Below are 19899 nucleotides of genomic sequence, written 5' to 3'. Positions count from 1 at the left end.
TTCTGATAAACCCCAAATATTTGGACTGTGCTCTTGAAGGAATCAGACTGACTGCAGGTCTTTGACCTGAAGTCCGGGATAGCATCCTGTGTACCAAAATGATGGGGGTAGAATAAGGCTGTAAATAAGAAGATGAATAGCTGCAGATGCTGAGTTCATTCTCCTTGACATTTATACACGTATCCTTGGTTCAGAAGAAAAGATCTGTCAAGCATGCAGAATATGCTGTGGTGCAATTTGCACACTCTGAGGGCAGGTGAGAAATAAAAAGCAAACTAGATCTAATTAAAACTGAGATGCTCCCTCCTTAATATCAGCTACTTCCTAGCTGTGCCCACCTGACAGTGAGCATCAGTCCTAGCGCTGCAGCTGCTTAGTATTCATCTTGGGTTACTTCTGGGGACATGATTCAGAATCTGCCAAAGTGCTTCCTAGACAGGGAAGGAAACTGAACAAGTGCTTTCCTGAATTTGAATCAGTTTATTAGTGCAGATTTTTATTGTTTGCATTCTAGTATGAAGCAGTGCTTTTCCATTAGTTTTTGTTTTTACATTTTCCCTACATTTCCAAAACTAACCTCTCCTTTTTTTTTCTTCCTTTTTTTCAGGAAAAGAGGCGTAGAAGTAGTGCAGGTGAGTAAAAGCTCTATACTTGTAAAGAAGGCTTACTGATTTTAAATGCTGTCATTTGGATGCCAGTATGACCTGGGCTTAATGATTTTTCCATTCAGTTCTTTATGACAGGTACGGCTTTTGGAAAGACAGGATTCCCCTTTTATGAAGCATATGTTCAGCCCACATGCAGTCCAGCTTAATAGGTGCCCTAGTGAAAGTGGGAATGCAGCTAGGCTTTTCTTGTGTCTGTCAGTTAATAAGTTCTGATAGTTGATTAGGTGATGTTACTCTTTTAATTGCATTCTCTGAATACAATTAACAGAAACAGGATCTGCCCTTTGAGAAAAAAAGCTATGGCAGAAGGAATGTTCTTGTAACCCAGTGAGAAGTGAAATGATACTAAAGTGCTTTCAAGTTGTAGCCCATCTACAGATAAGTTCAGGTGTTGGCTACATTTGTTCTTTCCCAGGTCAGAATGGTCATATTTCACATAAGATGTTACTTAAAGGATGGTGTCAGCTTGTGAAAGGAATTATGTTGCATGTCAGCTGTAACATAGAGCACTATAAGCCCTAAAAGATGAAGGGGAAGCATGCTCTTTTCTGGCTTATTTTGTGCACTTAGAAGAGCTTTATGTCATAGGTTTCACTCTTGCTGATACTTACCCGGTGCTCATTTTAAACTCTGAAGTGTTGAGTTCCTCACTGCCTCAAAAGAGGTGACAGAGGAGAGAGGAGTAAAGTGGTGTGTTAACCATGGGTAATTAAGGTTGCTCTGAAGTCCATGTGGAAGGCGCTTCTCAACACCAGCAGGGAGCAGGAGAAAAGCACTTAACAAAAAATAAATTGAAAAATCAGGCCATGTTATTTAAAAGAATCTACAGTCAGAAAAGACTTAAAAGCTTCTCGTTGCTAGTTAAAATGGAGAGTATGTCTTTCAGTTATGGGTGGTCATCTGAGAACGGCATTGTGTTAGAAGGACAAAGGGCATGTACTTTACTGGCTGTATTTAACATTTCAGCACTACAGTATCATCTTCCTTTCCTGTACTTACTATTGCTCAGAGCTAAGGGGCAGTTTCTTTCATCAATTTTGATAATGGTGTTACCAGACTGAGAAAAACAAACCAGCATTTACAAAGCACAGCTTGATCAGGAGTACAGGGAGAAAGCTAGCCCGTATTTGTGTCACTGTCTAGGGGACATTATTATTTTATTAATACCACAGTGTATTACAGTCCAATGCCTGCATTTGTTATATGTGCCTTGCACTGTACATTTATGCAGCAAAGGTCTCATATGAGATTAATTCAGTGAGGCATCCCTTAGTTGAGCAGAGGGCAGATTCCATTTTACTTCATGGATTAAAGTTACTGTCCTTCCACAGGTTTGTGTAGCTTAATGGCTAGTCATCAGACGCAGAATTATTGGAAGGTATTTATTTAAGACCATTTTGGGAAACATTTGGACAGAATTAGACAGGACTTTGTCCCCATAAAAATACTTTATGGTTTCAAATTCAACAGCATGGTTGAGATGTCACACTAATCTGCACTGGGAATTTGTGCCCCAAAGGCATATCTCAATCTCTGGTGTCTGCTGCTCTGCTGGAACAGGATGGATAGAAGTGTGTGGTCACCCTTTGCCTGTCACTTGCATGTTGCTTCATATATCCTGATGCATGTGCTTCAGCCAGTAGGGAAAGTATCAGAAATGGGCTCTTGCTTCACCCCTTATTGCTAAAACCTTTGCTTGGGGCCCCTTGCATGATCGATCCCCCTAGCCCTGCTTCTAGATGAAGGATTATCTTGGTGTCCATCTGATGCACAAGGTTTATTTGGCAGAGGGAATATTGTCTTCCCTGGGTCAAGCAGCAGCATTTCTTTGATTTGCTTCCCCTTTTCCTTTAAAGAACCTATCCTGATAGAGAGAAAGCAGCTCTTAGATCTGACAGTAAGCACATAAATAAATAAATCGAAACCCAAGATACACAGGATGTTTACCTACTTTATTCTTTACATAAATTCAGAATTTTTCTGAAGTACACTTGCTTTCCAGTAAGAAGTTGGAGTTGGAAGGTAAGGTTTAGTTAACTGGCTTCTAGAGAGCAAAACACGAGGGACTAGTATGTGCTGACTTACGTGATACAGCAGATTGTTCTTTTCCAAAGATGTTTCACAGGAGCAGGAAAGGATTTTCTACTACTAAAGGGAAGTCTTGGAAGTCTTCAAATAAGCACCTGTGTGACTGCTGTTTCCTTCCTGCAGGGAGGATTTAGGATAGTCCTCTCTTCTTTCGCTAGACAGATTAAATTCTTTTATTTTGCTTTCTTATAGCTAATTGTGCTGTACAGATTCAGTGAGCTGCTGCTAGAGAGCAATTAACATTTCATGACTTGTGTTCAGGTTTTGTCTTTTGTCTTCTCTCAGACTTCCACTTTCAGCAGAGAGAGTGGTTCCAGCTTTCTATTTTTATTGAGTGGGGAAACATGCACATCCTCCAAAGAGAAATAAAGCAAGAACAGGACGGGTAGTGGGATGCTAAGCAGGCATTCTCCTGTATCTAGCAGGAGGACCTTAATTAAAGCATCACATTGAAAACAAAGAGAAAACCTCTCAACTTGTGTGGTGATAAATAATTGGGGTTTTTAAGAAATACTGATTGATTTCTAACATAAAAAGAATTCACTGTGAACTCAAGGTACAAGAGCTGAAATGTGCAACTTTATGTAGTACAACTGAGTAGCATCCGTCAAGCTTGCTGGCTTAGAAGATGGCACAGTAGATTAATTAAATAAAAAGCTTTCAAGGTTATGAACTTTCCAAAGACAGTATGAGTCTGAGCCTGACCCAAACATTTGGGAGCCTGAATAGGATTAGCTCATTTCTGTTTTTCTGGTGGGCATGGCAGAACTCTGAGTAGAAGCATGCTTAAAATCTGGCAATATTTTGGATCTAGATTTGCTTTCTGCAGCTGAAATCCAAGTCAGTGGGGCAGCTGCAAACCAGTATTATATTACAAAGAAAAAACCAAAAAAGCGATTCACTAGCTTTTCAAGATGGGGTCTTAACAGAATACTGTGCTGCATTTTTCACCTTATTATGGGGCATTTGCTTTTTTTTTTAAGCAGGTATCACTTGAGTATCAGGGTGCTTTTTGAATTGGGGTGCTTACTTGTTCGTACCCCATAAGGTAAGGAAGAACTCTTGTTCCAGTTTTGCAGGAGGAGAGATGTGTCCCACTTCTCCCAGGGAACCTGTTGCAGTACCAGCCCCAGTGCTGCTGGGGTTCGTGCTGCAAACCTGTGCTGCAGGAATTTCAGCTGCAACTGTCTGGGAAGGGGTGTGGGGCAATTAGCTTGTGCTGTTGTGTGTGCATGAAGGCAAGAGCAATTAAAGGTGGTCAGCAGGGCTGGGGTTGCTGGCTCTCTTCCAGTGAAAGGCGGCACCAATTCCGCTGTGTTTAATCTTTGGGCTGCATTTAAAGTGTTCTGAATGAAATGCTCTTGTGGTTCCTGTGGCTGTTCCATACCTTCTCCTTTCTTACCAGTTCTTCCCACCCTTCGCAGCTGCCTGCTCAGCTGGTGTGGCTTGAGCTGGTGGCCAGAGGAGGGTAGAGATGCCCTGAACAGGTGACAGACATGACCAAAGCCCATCTGCCATGGCCTGCAGGCAGTTGCTAGGCAGGCAGCAGCTGGCAAGGCTGAGGCAGAACAGCTCTTGTGCTGGCATTGGGGTGACTTGCCAGAAAATGCTTAAACTGAAGCATTTCTTAATAAATTCTTTCATTACTGTTTCAAGGGGAAGACTGCTTATGAAGCTATGCAGTGGATGGTTGATGAGGTGTTTATCATTAAAAAAAGCTATTTTCTGTAATGGCATCTAGCAAATAAGGGTTTTGTGTAGTGTCTTTAAAGTAGAGTTGGCTTCTGATCTTGTTCAGTTTCCAGCCTGCCATCACTCAAATTGGTGGAGGGCAAAATTTAAGATTGAAAATTGTCAGTTCTTCTTTAGCTAGTGAAGTAGCTACTTCCTTATGACTGTACTCTGGCAAGGGAGAGAAAGAACATCTACCTTGTTTTTCAGGAAAAATCTGTTGGCTTAGTTTGAAGAATGAAAGAGTGAAAACATGTGCACTGAAGTGGAAATCATCACAAGTACCTCTGATAGAGACATGCATTTATTTTTGTTTCACAAGCTATGCAAAACCAGAATAATTAGCTGCAGCCCTTTGGCTTCTGACAAATTGCCAGTTTGGTTTTTGTGTCAGAGTTTGGAGCCTTCGTATTTCTCGTGACTTCAAAGCTGTTTCAAGTACTTCCACACCCAAACTTTCCTTGGGCTCTTGCTCACATTTTAAAATTCTAAAATAGTGAAGAATCCCTGTTTTTGGGTGGGTGTTTCTGGATCAAATGAGCACTAATGCTCTTCTATCTTAGAAGGATGTTCTAGTCAGTTGGTTATAAAAGTGGGATTAGTTGTATTTCAAACTGTATGCTTTGTAATAGCAGTGGGATATGAAGGAGAGCATGTTTTCTGATGTGGAACAGCTGACTGTAGTAGTTACAATAGTCTCAACTGCTGTCTTGTTTTTCCCTCAACTTTATGGGAATAGAGATATTTGAAATCTTTGACTTTGGAGAAGAAGATTGTTCTTTGAGACATGGGTTTTCTTGAAGCCTGCAAAGGAGAATTCAGGGTGCCCTCCACACTATTCTTCAATCAAAGTGAAATACTAATGACCATGATTTCTATTATTTGTTGCCAGGGAGCCTGTAGTTTTCTAGATATGAGGAGAGGTTTATTTTCACATGAAGTATTAATGGAATAAGCTTGAAACAGCAGTGTTCTAACCAAGAAAAGGAGCTTGTAAAATATGTATTTGGTAGCATATACAGAAAGATGTGACTGGAAAGCTTCCAAAGCAAGCAAGGTTGTTGAGATGTTGGAGAGTTGGCTCTCTAGTACTGGGAGGAGAAAGTTTATTTTTACATGCATGCCAGGCCTTCAGTAAAGTGCATGTTTTCCTGAGAATGGCAGCCTGCTTTGCCTGCAGTGCATTTTTGGAAGTGATGCTATAGAGGGTCTCCAGCCCTTCCCAGTCTGGATTATGTTAGGTACTTTGTGTGTGTTTGAAGGTGGGGGGCTACTGCTTAATATATTGGAAAGTTCCTGATACTTGTTAGTGTCAGTGCTACAAAGGGTTTGCTAAGCACACAAAGGGTCTTCCAAAAGAAGTGCATTAATCTCAATTTGAACCCAGAAACAGCAGGAGTGTGGAAGAACAAATCCCAGGCAGAATCCTCCCCTCCCTCTCCCACATCCTTCTGTGTGAGACCTTTGTGGTGGCTGAGAAGCAGCATTGCCCAGCAGGAATGAAGTACAGGTTCCAGTGCAGGGAGAGATGACTTTGGCACGATGCTTTACATTGCATCAGCACACTGGTCACTGAGGTACAGCGTGGGCCTTTCTGGTCCACCAGGGAAGAAGAATAAATACACATCTGTTTGGGCAGGGAAGGAAGACAAAAGTATGGAACATTCTCACCATGTGGATTAAGCAGATTAAATGGACAACGAGCACTTATTCCTGAAAATTAGTCAGAGTAAGCCAGACAAACCCGATTGCATTTATTTTCACTTTTGGCGAGTGAGTGAGAGGGAGAACCATGAAGAAATTTTTGTGTCTCAGAGTGAGTTTCTTACTGACTGGTTTGACTGCTTTCTTTTGATGGTGAACCCCATTAGCCTCGGAGAGGTGTGCAGCTGCAGTCAGTTGCAGACAGCACCTGTGTGAGTGAAAACATTACTAAGATTTAGAAATCTGTAACTAATGCATAATGAATGCAGGTCAGAGCTTGTACTCTTCTGGCCTATGGAGCCAGCTCTGCCCAGTGCCTTTGTCTTCCCCCCACTCCTTGGTATATAGTGATTCCTGACAGTGCTGAAGGAAGGGAGTTGGGGAGTACTGAGTGAAAATCCAGGCCCTGTGGGACCTCTGCCAAAGATTTTGGTGGCTGTAATGGGATTGAAATTGCAGTGCGGAGTTACCTTGCTTTGTCACTTACTGCAGGCACTTTAGTCAAGTCCCTTACAAATTCTGCCTGTTTCCTAATGAAGGTAATATGCCACATAGTGGAATGCCATTTAAGTTACTTTCAGATATCTAAATGGATGGATTTAGAGACAAATGAGTGTATGAAGGAAAGCAGAGCTGTTAATTTTTGAAGACTGGTATATAATAGTCTTTCTGTCATTAGCATATGTCTTCCCAGATATTTCTGTGAACTCTATTTATGAAGCAAAGCTTCATAAATCCCTCATCAAAAAACGGTATAGATAAAGTAAGACCCTCAAAAAAATGTTGGCTTGTAAAACTATTTGCCTCTTTTTGGAGCATACAGTCCCAGTCTTTGCACAAAGTGACAATTAGACAGTGCTTTTTTGAATCATGATTGTTGCAGTGGTGCCTATTGGCCAACAAAGACTTGGCTTTGAGTCTGCATTAAACAATAGAATTATTTGTCTCACTTGATGCAGGTGTTGTGATATGGTATTAAAACAGGCACATGGAGTGTATTCAGAGGCATGTGACTCAGGAAATACCTTATTTTAAAACCAACCTGTCTCATTTGTGGTTTTGCTGAAACTGCACAGTCAGTGTTGAAGTACAAATATGCATGTAGCTCTTTTGACCTTATTTTTTTTTCATAGAGTAGGAAGGATGGGGAGTTGATATGATACCATGACAAGGGTGACTGTAGCTCTGACCCTGTACTCTCCCAGATGAATGCCCTATCCTTTGTATGTTTTAGGGGTGAAGCCATACAGTTCTCTGCTCTGTCAGAGTTGCAAGCTTATTCCTGTCACAGCAGTTCTAACCTTGTCTTCAGCCCTGGGGTTTGGTTCCACAGAGATGTTTTTTAGGAGCAATGGCTCATGTATCCACTGTAGCTCAGACTTGGTTGCTTCCAGCAGAAGCTTTATAGAGCTTCTCTTGTCAGAACAGTGGAGGAGGCTGTGTGTATGCCTGTCTTCCTCAGTGAGGCTGCTGGTAGGTCTGAACTGCAGATCAGTGGAGCTTGAGGAAGTCTTTTCAGTGTATGTTGACTCTTCCTTCTCCAGCTTCTGCAAGACTTACTCCTTTGATCTGTGGCCTGAGATAATTGTATCTGGAAATATTGCATGCTTCTTTGCTCTTCTGGCACTTCACAATTTAAGGAGGTAAACATATTCATGTTGCAAGAGTGAATGGTTCCAACAAAGCCTGGTGCTTAAAGACATTAAGCCCTAAAGTTTCTTAGGTTTTCCTGTGTTTGTTCTTTAGCCTTAAACTAGAGAAACCTCTAATGCATGTACTTAAGTTGCTTCTATATAAAACAGAGCACAATCAAATACAGCAAAAACTGGAAATGTTTGCCTGAACCTCATTGCCTTCATGGAAATACAGCAGAAGACAGAAGAGTGGCTTCAACTTAATTAGGACAGCTGAACTTCTGCTTCTATCCCATCCCCTTTTTTTCTTTCCAAGTGGCGCTGTGTTTTAAGGGTGAGGTCTTGCTAGAATAAGTATTTATTTTTCACTTTAACTCTGCATTTCTGGTGAAAGCAATACACTTTGTTTTTCTTTTAATTTCTTTTTGCAAAGGTGTAGTCCTCTTTGCTGTATGTCTAGACGTAGACAGATCAGACAGAAAGGGTTTTTGCATATGTTGTAGGAGTTGTCCATGCCTTTGGTTGTTACTTTGCAATATTTCTATGGTGGTTTGAAAATAGCTTGGTTTTTGGTGAAGAGGAAAAAGGGTCAGCCACGGAAGTGGCTCTAATATTGACCTTTTGATGGAAAATACTTCTGGACTTTTTGACAGCTTGTTTTTAATCACTATCTATTTTTCAGTAAAATTTACTGCTAATGGTAATTTTGCATGGTATCAAAAGCAGTGCAGTTAATAATGTAGAGTGGAAATTGTTGAATCCAGGGTTTCATTTTGAGGAAGACAGTCGATTACCAGGAGAAATTTAGATGATTATAAGCATAGTATCTCCAAAGTAGAAGTGGTTTATCCCAGATGTATGTTTATTTAGCATAAGGTCACAGAGCTGTGGTATGTTAATTTTTAATTTTTTTTAACCCTCTTTGCTCATACAACTTGTTACGAAGGAGACTGCTGCTGCAGCTTTCTAAATGGGTTAGTGTGGTTCTCTGCTGGCTGTGCCAGGACCAAGGGTGGGTAACCACACTTAATAAATGGATTGGAATAGTTACAGGATGCCTAAGGGCATGATCTGCCCTGAGCAGTCCCTTAGCACATGATAGAAGTAGACCTTTGTTTTGGAAAGCCCTTTCCAAAGAGAAGGTTGAGGGCAAGAGTTAACTTTATTCCCAGAGACTGGGGGGAGCCTGGAGAGAAGCTTTCTCCAGCAGGTTCCTGTGAGTCTCTCTGTTGCTCAGTTTCTTCAGGGAAGAAACATAAAGATAGTATCCTGCTGACATAGTAATGAATGTGAATAAATCCCAAAGCCAGAGGAACCACAAAAGCCAGCCAGCTTTGTGCAGTTCTGAGAGGCAGCTTTGTTCATAGGAGTCACAGTTTGTGCTCTGCTGCTTCTCCTCCAGCTCACCTGCCCACAGAGCAGGGTGATTTTGTTCCCAGGAGGTTCTGTATCCAGGTGTGCTTTCTGTGCCTCAGCTGTGCATTACGGCAAACCCAAGCCTGACTTCAGTGTGCAGATTTGTCACTGAAATGGTCATGCCACAGTACGTTTTACTTTAATGGTTCTTTTCTTATGTTAAGGTTATTTTTGTCAAAAGGAGTCAAAAGAATTACTTGTTGCCCATATTACAGGTGAATAAAAGCCTGTCAAGAGAGCTTGTCTGCTATGCTTTTGGTTGAAGTTTGCTTGTCAGCTTGTAGGATCCTAAGGTAATGTAAGGCAATGCTGTCAACTAACCAGTCACTAAGGTATCTCACATTTCAGTCATGATTTAAAGGAAAAAGATCAAATTGAGAGTGGTGCTGCCTTGAAAACTGGCACAACAGAGCTTACAGGTGGGAGAGCAGGAACTACATCTATATACAAAACCATAAAATGCTTCCGTCATTGCTGAGCAATGAACTTACACTGTTTTTTGGTTGCTGTTTTAGGATCCATGATTGTTCAGTGTCTCACTAGGATTCACTGATCAATTTTTCAACATCAGCTGCCTTCAGTAAATTATGGTTGCCTCATTTCATTTCCCAGTTGGCATGCTTCCTTGAATAAGTTTGTGTCTAATTTAAAGTTGTTACACAAGTTATTTGAATGTGTGTTTTAAGGTGAGCATTCAGTAGTTAGCGAGGGCTTTTTTACAAAAAAAAAAATTATTCCTCCTCCTGGTGCCCTGCCAAAGTGCAGAGAAGTTATTTACAGTGTTTTGACAGAATCATCCCAGGACGGGATGGAAAAGATGCCATTGGGACTGAGCTAATACTGTAAAAGACTGAAATGTAAGGAAAACAACTGTTGTAGAGGAATTTTTGGCTGACTTTGCAATCTGAGATGCTTTTTAGCTTTTTTTTTTGTCATATTTTGATGATTGGAGCTAAGAGCTTCCTTTACTCAAAGGTCTAAGTGCATCTGAAATGATTTTCTTGTACAAGAAGCTTCATTGCACAACTGCAGTGTCCTGTAACGTCAGTGGCATAGCCAGTGTTAAATTGTTCATCTCCTTACTGATGGCAAGATTAGAGAACAGGCTGGCTGCTTTCTGTAGAGAATTTATGTTGATTGCAGAGAGGTCTTTTGCACTTTAGGTTAGCTTGGAAAATGTTCTTTCCTGTGTCTTAGATGAGTTTATTTTGTAATACCCTTTCCTTTATGATAACAACCTTTAAGTGTCTGAAAAAAGAATGGCAGCTATAAAGAGGGAAACAGAACTTCTTTTTAAGTACAAAGCAGTTTGAAACTGAGTTCATGAGCCTGTTGTGATGACTTACATACCATGCAAGACTTAATAGCTGGTTATCAGTGAAGTAAGTGACTAAAAAGGAGATACATATAGCACTTGTTCCCTGTTGGTGACAGACCCTTTCACTGGTCCCTGCTCCTGAGAATTTTTCCACTTCTGAGCCAAAAAGGGCAGGTTAGAGTTGGTGACCCTCCATTGGCCAGAGGACCTTTTTCCTACCAGCAAAGGGCCATGTTCTCACACTGCTTTTAGTTCCTGTTGGGTGAGGAAACTACACTCTGGTGGTCGATCTTGTCTAACAGGTGTGTTGAATGCTCAAGTTCTCTGCTTTCTTTTGATAAATGCTGTGATTGCTTTTCTTTGAAGTAGCTGCCTGCTGGGTCTCTTCTTAGCTTCTTCAGCCTGCTAGTACAATTAAATCAATTCATTTCTACTTTTTCTGAGCTTCCAAAAATCTGAATCTTTTACCTACTATTCTTTAACTCTGTCTAGCCTCTGTTCTAGGCCAGCCTTTTGAAGGCATCAAGTGAGTCTACAGAAGTGGATGCACCCAGAAGCTGTGCTGGCTCTGTGAGCACTGTGTGCCACATAGGTGTGATTATGCTGTGCCTGAACAGGTACTGCACCCTCAGGGACCAGGACAGTGCTGCTGCTTGTACTGTAGCATGTTCAGTCTATGCAGTATGGTCCAGGTCTTGCAGTGCCTTTAAAGATCTGTTGGTGTAATGTCTTTTTGCTAGTAAAGTTTAGTGTAGCCAGCCCTTTGTACAGCAGCTCAATGGATTATATTACTTCTGTATTAAGTATAGAGTAGGTTTGACTTCAAAATAACACAAGGAAGGAAAGAGGCTAGTGAGGTACCCTTGGGTACCTCACTATAGTAGTATCTGCCTACATGGGCAGTAGGTAGTTGGTGTAGTGGAAACTTAGAAGGCAAGTGGAATTTCACTTTCCAGCTTCTCTCTTCAACTTTCCCTTGTTAAGGTCCTGTCTTCTGAAGTGGTAAAGTGCTGATGTAGACATGAGAAAGGTTTAAATTGTGCTTTCAGCAAGTCTGTTTTCACCATACTCCTGGCTTTGCTTGCTATGTCTCTGCACTGCCAACCACTTGTGTGCAAGGAGGACCTCTCCAGATAGGAATGGAAAAGGGAGTGCCTTACCCAGTTGTAGTGATACACCAACTAGAAGCACTAATGTTGCTGGTGAAGAGCATCTTGCTCAGTTTGGAAGGACTGAGTTCAAACCAAAGGCAGGCATGAGCAGCCCACTGTCCTTAAACCACATGAGACTTGAAAGTTGCTCTTATGTGGTTGCTAAGCCGTGGTCACATCCCAGGAACTGTGGTAGTCCTGGGTTAGTGGAGATTATTGTCAGGTGTCCTGTACTTTCTTAGCAGCTAGTAAAGGGGTCTCTTGGTGTTTTTATAGCTCATGGCTCTGTGACACTATTGACGTGTTCTTTTCAAATGAGTGAATCTGCTTTTGCCTTTTCCATGAATCTGAATCTACCCAGTTTTGGAGGGGTGTTTTTTATAACTGCTGTCCAAGACTCTCCTGGAGTGGGTACAACCTAACTCTGCTTACAGCAAAAGTGATTTTGAAGTAATGATATGCTGTCTTTTTGTTTAAGGAATCAGAATGCAAATGCAACATAATCATGCATGAAAAATAATCTGTCCATGGAAATGCTGTCTTGATGGTCTGCTTTGTTACTGCCCAGATATGTCAGTCTGTAGCCAAGTTTTGGTGCAGTAATACCATCAAGTTAATGTTTAAAAGAAGAGCTGACAGATTTTACTTCATCTTCAGTAGAGAGAAGTACTAAGCATAGTTGTTGATGACTGGGAATTTTAATTCCTTACAAATTTTCTTAGGATTGATATGCTGCAACTTTATTTATTGAATCTCTCAGGATTGTTTACAATTTTGTCTCAAGAACTTGGTGTGTTTGCAGAGGATCACTTAGCAACAGTCCATGGCACAGTGACACGCTCATGCTAGTACGATGAAGTATAAAACAATGAGGAAACACCCAGAAACACCAAGTAAATAAAAATTTAAAGCAAAACAAAGTGGCTCACTTACTGAACAGTTCCACATTGATGTGGAGGGGCTTGTAAAATTCCTTACTTAGATGTTTGTAATCTTGATCTAATGATGCTCTTTGCTCGTGTAGATGTTCATAGTCATGGGACATCTCCAATTGTTATAATGGAGCATCTCCTGAGTATTTAAAATAGAAGGCTAATTTGATACCTTAGAGCTTCAATGTTTGATATTGAAGCAACTCATACTTTAATCTGTTAAGTCTTCTTAATTAGTGCTCCACCAAGTAATAGCTAAGGAATAAAAGTTCCATGGAATGGTATAGGATCTAGACTGCTGTTCCAACTTCACAGGTTTGTGCACTCTTTGTACAGCTCTAAGACTCTTCTGCTTCTAATATTCAATATTTCTTTTCCTATAGTGGGGTTTTTTTCTTGCTTAGGTTTGGGATTCTCTTTGACTGAGAGGAATTATAAGTTCAGGTCTGAATGTCTGCATGTTGCAGGCCCTTTTGTTATTGTATATTAATACTAATAATGTGCTTGACTTAAATAACTTCCAAGCAGTGCCATGGAAAGGCACCTGGAGGTCCTGGTCAATGGCAAGTTGAATATGAGTCAGCAGTGCCCTGGCAGCCAGGAGAGCCGAGTGTGTCCTGGGGACATCAGGCCCAGCATGGCCAGCCAGTCAATGAGGGGATTGTCCCTCTCTGCTCTGGGGTGGCCTCTGCTTGAGTCCTGGGGGCAGTTTTGGGTGCCACAATATAAAAAAGCCGTTGAACTGCTAGAGAATGTCCAAAGGAGGCCACAAAGACAGAGCTTTTGAAGAGTACATTTCAAACTTCAGACCACTCTTTGCGCCAGCTCTTCATCGTTCTTTGTTCCCCTTCAGAAACATCTGCACTGTGGTGTTCAGAACAGGCTGTACTGAAGGACCTGTGTTTGGAGCCTGTCCTGTGCTTGTACTTGTACTTCAGAGTTGCCTGGAGGCAAGCCAACTCCTCATTTTAAGGTTGCAAAATTGTGCTAGCAGATCAGAGGACTGGCTTTGTTCTCCATGGGTCCTGCTAGCCTCCTGAGCCCTGTGCCTTATCAGCACGGCCAGGCAGCATCCCCAGCAGAGCCAGTGTACGTCTGCTTTGGCTATGGAAAGAAGAAGCAAACTGTGCGTGTCTCTGCCTGTCAGTGACCACAGACCTACCCAACATGTGTTAATCTATCCAAGTACAGCATTGGAATGTCTGTTTCTGTACAGAGAGCACTGGTGAAGAGAAGCCTCCTGCTTTGTGATGAGCTGTTAGGACTGTTCCCTCTAAACTGCTCATCTCCCTTCTGCTCCTTGCTAGCCGCTTACCAGTTTACCCTGCTGTATTTGTCACACCTTGTTCCCTGCACTGGGACAGGCACAAGTGTGCCTTGCCACGGGGTGTGGTTGTGGCACATCCTGGGCTGTGAGCTATGGTGCGAGCTCTTAGCTGGAGGTGGCAGCCTCTGTTTCAACACTTGCTGTTGCATCCTGCAGTTAACCTCAGAGAAGAGTCCTGCCTCCTGGACCACTGCTGAATGCTGAATTACAGCCTGACTCCAGTTGTAATCTTCTGAAAGACAAACATGGCAGAACTAAAGCTGCCAACACAAAATTTTTTATAAGTTCCTTTAGATTTTGAAATGTGATTTTCTTTTATAATGGCATAGAAGGTGTAGTGGGAACCTGAAATTTGTAGTACTACAACGGAACTGAGGTGCTCCAGTAAGGGGAAATAATTATTAAAAGATTTTACTAGGTATCAAATTAGCTTCACAGTTAGCAAAAACTGTTTAAAATAATGGTTTTATTATTTTCACAAAGATAAGTATTCCATCAGGTCAGTTAGGATGGAGGTCATGGTGAGGGGAAGTTCTGTAGCTTGGGTCATAGGACAAGTCAGATGACTGACCATACTGGTCCTTCTTATATCTGAAGTCTGAGGTGAGTTGCTAAGTAATGAGCCTACTTTTCAAAGGTGCTGAACAGCTGCTGTTAAGGTTCATGCAAAAAAACCCAAATGCTCTGGTTTTTTAGCTGTCTCCTTGGGGTGTAAATAAGAATGCAGCAGTCCACTCTGCACAGACATGTGTGAGAATCTCATCCCATCTGTCCACCCGTCCTACAAAGAATCTCAGCTAAAATTTTTTTTCTGAATGAATTCCATTATAGAATGCTGGCAGATTTTCTGACCATCTTTACTGTTAAACTGTTTTTATTTGTGTTGTTCTAGACCTTTTCTATTACTTAATGATGCAAATGTGCACAAGTGACTTGTACTTTTGGGGCACAGGAAGGCAGAACCTCTCAGTCTGTTTGCTGAAGCTAATCCATTGGTGTTCTTCCCTCTGTGAACATTCCTAGAAATGGCTGTACTTTTTTGGCCATATTTGAAGGACTTTTCTAACCTCAGAGCAAAATATAATACAACGCAATAGCCTGTGTTATGCTTTACAAAGTAGCATGATTTTGCTATTTGTGTTTTTCCAATGGCTCTATTTTAAAAACATACTACATGGTGAATTTGCTATAGAATTTGGCTCTGTGATCCTTATGGGTCCCTTCTAATGCAGGATATTCTGTGTTATCATGATACTTATTGGCAGTTCAGTGGAAGAAAACTAAAATTATAAGCATTTAATGTTTCAGTGATTATGCTTTTATTCTTTTGCAGTTAATGAAATACCACCATATGCAGGGGAACATGCATACTCCATAGGCATGCTAGGAATGTGGTAGGGAAAGAAGGCTTGTAATACTAATTTCAGGATAAAGACTTCTTTTTAAAATTAGATAATTTCAGTATTCTGTGAGGGATTTTGGTTCTGTGGGAACTGGTCAAATATAGCAGACATAAATATAGAAGGCAAGTAGCAAGGCAACTTGGAGAACCTCTGCCCTATAATATTAAAAAAAAACCCATAAAACAAACACACCAACGGCTTATTGCTGCATTTTTAGTGTGCCTTTTTGGGAGAGTGAAGGGGTGAGGGTGTGAGAGGCTGCTCTCTTCAATAATATAGAGACTTCATAAAAACCTTTTCTGTAGTCTGGTACATCCTGTGGTCCAAGGAGGTGGCTCTGGGCAGGACCTATGGGAGTGCTCCTGTGGTATAGCTGGGAAAGTGAGGGATGCAGGAGTAACCTTTGCAGGTAACATCTTTTCCACCTGGACTGGATGATCTACTAAAGAGCATGAAATACGTAGTAATGTTGCTAATCTGGACCAAAGTTAATCTCGGTGTGTCCTCCTTTCCTAATTTTCCTAGGAAGATTCATGCTAGCACAAGTGTGGGCTTGTGACTCAGCCACACCTCCTGTTCCATTTTAAAATACCATGTATTTTAGATAGAATAGTCCCAGACCTGTTTTTGAAGATACCACCCATTTTCTCCAGAACTCGGGACAGCCTTCGGATTCTGAAATAGCAGACTAATGTAATAAGCTTGAAATGTCTAAAAAAAGGAAAAATGGCAAAAGAAAAGTTTTATTACCAAGAAAACGAAGGTCAACCTTCCTGCAAGCACAGGATGAAGAGGGAAAACTTTATACTCCTGGTAAAAATAATTCCCTTGCTGTTGCTTCCTAAAGTAAAATACAACCAAATTAAAAAAAAAAACCAACAGAGTAAGTGAAATAAATTGTTACTCTATTGGTGTCACCTTTATAGTGGGTAGTTAGCTTATGTCTAACTGCCTTGTGTCATTCTGAGATATAAATATAAGTGATAAAATTCACTTTACTGAATGTACTGGGAATTAATTGCTGTTAGCTCTTAGTTTTTTCTCATCATGTTTCCCATAGAAAGAGACAGCTTGAAAGGGACCCATTTTTCATGAGCTATTTTTATTACTTAAAAGTTACTTGAAGCACTTATTTGAGGCATTTATTTTCAGCAGAGAAGAAAACAGCTGAATTCTTCTGTGTATAGTCTTACTTTCTGCTGCAAGGTAAATTCTGCTGCAAAGCCCACTGCCATGGTGGTAATTCCAGTGCCTTGCCCTCCACAGTACCAGCTGTGTGAACCTATGTTCTGTTGGTTTTAACGATAAAATCAGTTCCTGCTATATATTGCCAGCATAAATTCAGTGGTACTTAGCATGTTTCAGCTACTTGTCCGTTTTGCTTTTTTTCTACAGGCAATAAAATATTTAAAATTGAAATTGCCACTGTTAGCAGGAAAACCAAAGGTGAGACTGCCCCCAGCATAGTGCTCATTACCAGTGCATCCTGGAGATGAGTTGGCTACTTTTTGTGCTTTCTGGGATCATTCTGGGTTTTAGAGTGCATAAAGGGAGGAAGGGGAAGAAAGATGATAGATTGCAGTGAGAAAGGATGACAAGCCTTGAAGTCTTATTGTCAGTTACTCATGGCAGTAATAAATATGACATGGCATCCTTTTTGTGACTTGCCTTTGTCTCTTAGAGCATCTATGAGACGTAGATACTCAGTGTTGAAACACCTGAGTTACAGATGTTTCATGTGCTATGGAAGTGCATGTTCTGTAATCCTTGCTGCCTGGCTTCTGCTGAGCCCAGGTTGCCTCTGAAAGCTCTTATCAGATAGTAAATAAAATCAGTTTTGTTTGCAAAGGGAGTTTCCTAATTGCACTGGTAATAACTTGTTTGGTGTTGAAGTGCATATACTGGAGAGACTATGAACTTGCCAGATATTGAAAACTGTCACTTCTGTAAGTTTCTTGGTGAAGAGAGAGGCTGATGTCCCTTTGTCAAATAAGCTGGACTTATAAAAATGCTGGGTGTTGATAGTGCAAGGAAGTGCCTGGAACCACAGAGCACATTGCAGCACACAACACTTCCCAAAATACACTTACATTGGTACGTCTCTGCAAATAGCTGCAGGTCACAACTATTAAACCTGCGGTTACTCAGCCCTGCTGCTGCAGGATAGTTAATGGACTGAACTCTAGCTATGATAGATCTTTTTGTATTGCCAGTGGTAATCAGATATACTGTTGTCTGTTGCATTGTGAACACCACAGAGCTGAACTGTGTAAGAGCTTGTTAAACCTCAGAATAGATTTATTTGGAAAGCTCTAGTTAAAGCTTGTATGACACATGTCTGTAGTAAGCAATATATGAATATTCAGAACACTAACCCTGCAAGCCTGCCCTCGGTTGAGGACGTAGCAAATGTCTGCAGTCTCTACAGAATGGAGGAGGCCAGTATTTTCAAATGCCGGAGGTAATTTTGTTTGCCTTAGTTTCACATTTTGCAGGCTGGAGGGTCCTGAGCTGAGGCACTGCAGGGATCGAAGCTGGGTGGGCTGAGGTCACAGAACTGGTGCTGCCTTAGGGAAAGAGACAGGTCCATTCCCCCTGCACAGTGATGGTGTCATGCAAAAGGGCTGTGACAAAGAAAGGATTTCATTCTAGAAAGTTCTGTGTAAAGCTTTCCTGGTTGGCTGAATTAGGGAAGGGGGCTCTGTATATGTGGAAATAGCTCTGTGGTTTGCCTGAAGTGAAGAATTGCTGCTGATGTTTTGTCTGTTGTTTGGTGTAAGTTTTTCATAAAGCTTCAACCGATTGGACTCTCACCAGTTCATGTGGGAGATTGCTCCATGGTCTAACATGTTTGTGTGCCAGCAAGTCTTCCTGGTAATCAGCCCATAGATTTCCTTCTTGTCACCCTAGCAGTCCTGGTTAACTCATTTTGTATTAAGTGCTATCTCTCTTCTAGGGTAAAGCACCTTTCACATGCTGAAACTCTTGTACCTTACCACGTGTTTGTCATGGCTGAAAGTAGGGTTGCTCCGGAGCTACTTGGCCTCAGCAGTTTATGAGCTGTGAATCCACACCCTTTATCTTGTGGTAACTTGTTTGCTTGGATGTAACCTAAGAATTTCAAACTAGCTGCCTAGGAAATTTAGGTGCCTAAAGGTCACAGCTGTGACCTGGAAACCTGAATCCTTATGTTCTCTTGCCCAGCTTCTCTATGTTTCACCTTCTTAGTGGAAATCAAACCCTTTTGCCTGTTTTTTTTTTTTTGTTTGGTTTTTTTCTTTCTTTTTGTTTTTTTGGTTTTTTTTTTGTTTTGTTTTGTTTTTTGTTTTGTTTTGTTTTGCTGGTCACAATGTTTCTTCCAGCATTGTAGTGCTCTTTTCCCTGTCAGCTTTGAAAAGTGCAGGAAATAAATTGCCTCCATTCCATGCATTTTGCAAAGATATCATATCATAACACAATGGTGTTTTGGAAAGGACTGTGGTTCACTTTATGTAAAGCTTGATGTCATACAGTTGGAGTTTGTTCTCCTTTTTCTCCCTCCCTCCCATTTGCACTTGAGAAAACTCTCCCAGTTTAGGTCCCACACCCTGCAGCAGAAAGGTTCCCTGTATTGCTGGTCTGGTTCTTTCTGCATTGTATTACCACAAAGGTAATTCCGAGTCACCTACACTTCTGCTTTCACTCAGTATATTCATATTGAGGCAGCCACGTGGAGAATGAACTTGAGTAAGAAATGCAGTGGTGTTTATTATATCACAGACCAACGTAGCATTGCAAGGAATCATCTGTTTTGATCCCAGTCTTAAACCTTTCCCCAAAAGGTGATTTTGATGTGGAACAGGCTTGCAGGTAGTATTATAACTTTAATTTTAAAGCACGTTTTGCCAGTAAATAAATAAATAAATGAGTACATAAATACCAACTGGTTACTGGTTTTCTGCTTCCTTTCCCTGCTATTTTATGAAACCCTTGAGAAATTTTCTGCCACTCAGAAGTTTCCATTGTGCAGTCTATAACAATCCTCCAAAATCTGAGTGCTTCAAAGGGTTCCCACTCATTCCTAGGAAAGTACTATACTTCCACAAAATTTCCCTTGGTTCAAGGTCTACCTTTGCCAGGGTTTCCTAGCAGTATTTCAGGCTGATTCAGGTGAAGCCTTTTGCATGTTGATTCATTTTTACAATCAAGTGAATTTGGAAAAACTATGTTGGCATTTTTTGCTTATCTTTAATTTTCCTGCTTCTCCGAAAGAACAGTTAGTCCTTGCTGAAAAGGTTCTCAAAGAGCATTCATCTAACTTGTCATTTTTTATTCTTATGTATTACACTGCTCCTGGGAGTAATCCTCCAGTTGTAGCATGGTGCTATTTATCCCCCCCAGTGGCATCCCCAGCTGCTGCTTGCCTCTGGCAAAGAAGACAAATGGTTATTGTGTACTGGAGCCATGCCAGGTCTTCTGTGTCTCCACTTGGTCAGTATTGTTGTGTTTTATTTTGGAGCTAGCAGTGTTTGAATAACACTGGTTTAT

The 19899-nt window shown here is 41.1% G+C and overlaps 1 protein-coding gene across 5 annotated transcripts in view; it reads left to right on the top strand.

Annotated features, from left to right (window-relative positions):
- Positions 1-19899, top strand: part of ITPK1 (inositol-tetrakisphosphate 1-kinase) — a 139456-nt gene that overhangs the window by 30741 nt on the left and 88816 nt on the right. For all 5 annotated transcript variants that reach the window (XM_072930357.1, XM_072930356.1, XM_072930354.1 and 2 more), the window contains exon 3: positions 608-632. In XM_072930357.1, coding sequence (XP_072786458.1) covers positions 608-632 — 25 coding nt within the window. The remainder of the gene's footprint in view (positions 1-607; positions 633-19899) is intronic.

Source organism: Taeniopygia guttata, chromosome 5 (assembly GCF_048771995.1).
Source record: "Taeniopygia guttata chromosome 5, bTaeGut7.mat, whole genome shotgun sequence".
In the NCBI taxonomy this organism is placed as follows: Eukaryota; Metazoa; Chordata; class Aves; order Passeriformes; family Estrildidae; genus Taeniopygia; species Taeniopygia guttata.
This window is presented reverse-complemented; position numbering and strand designations above follow the sequence as displayed.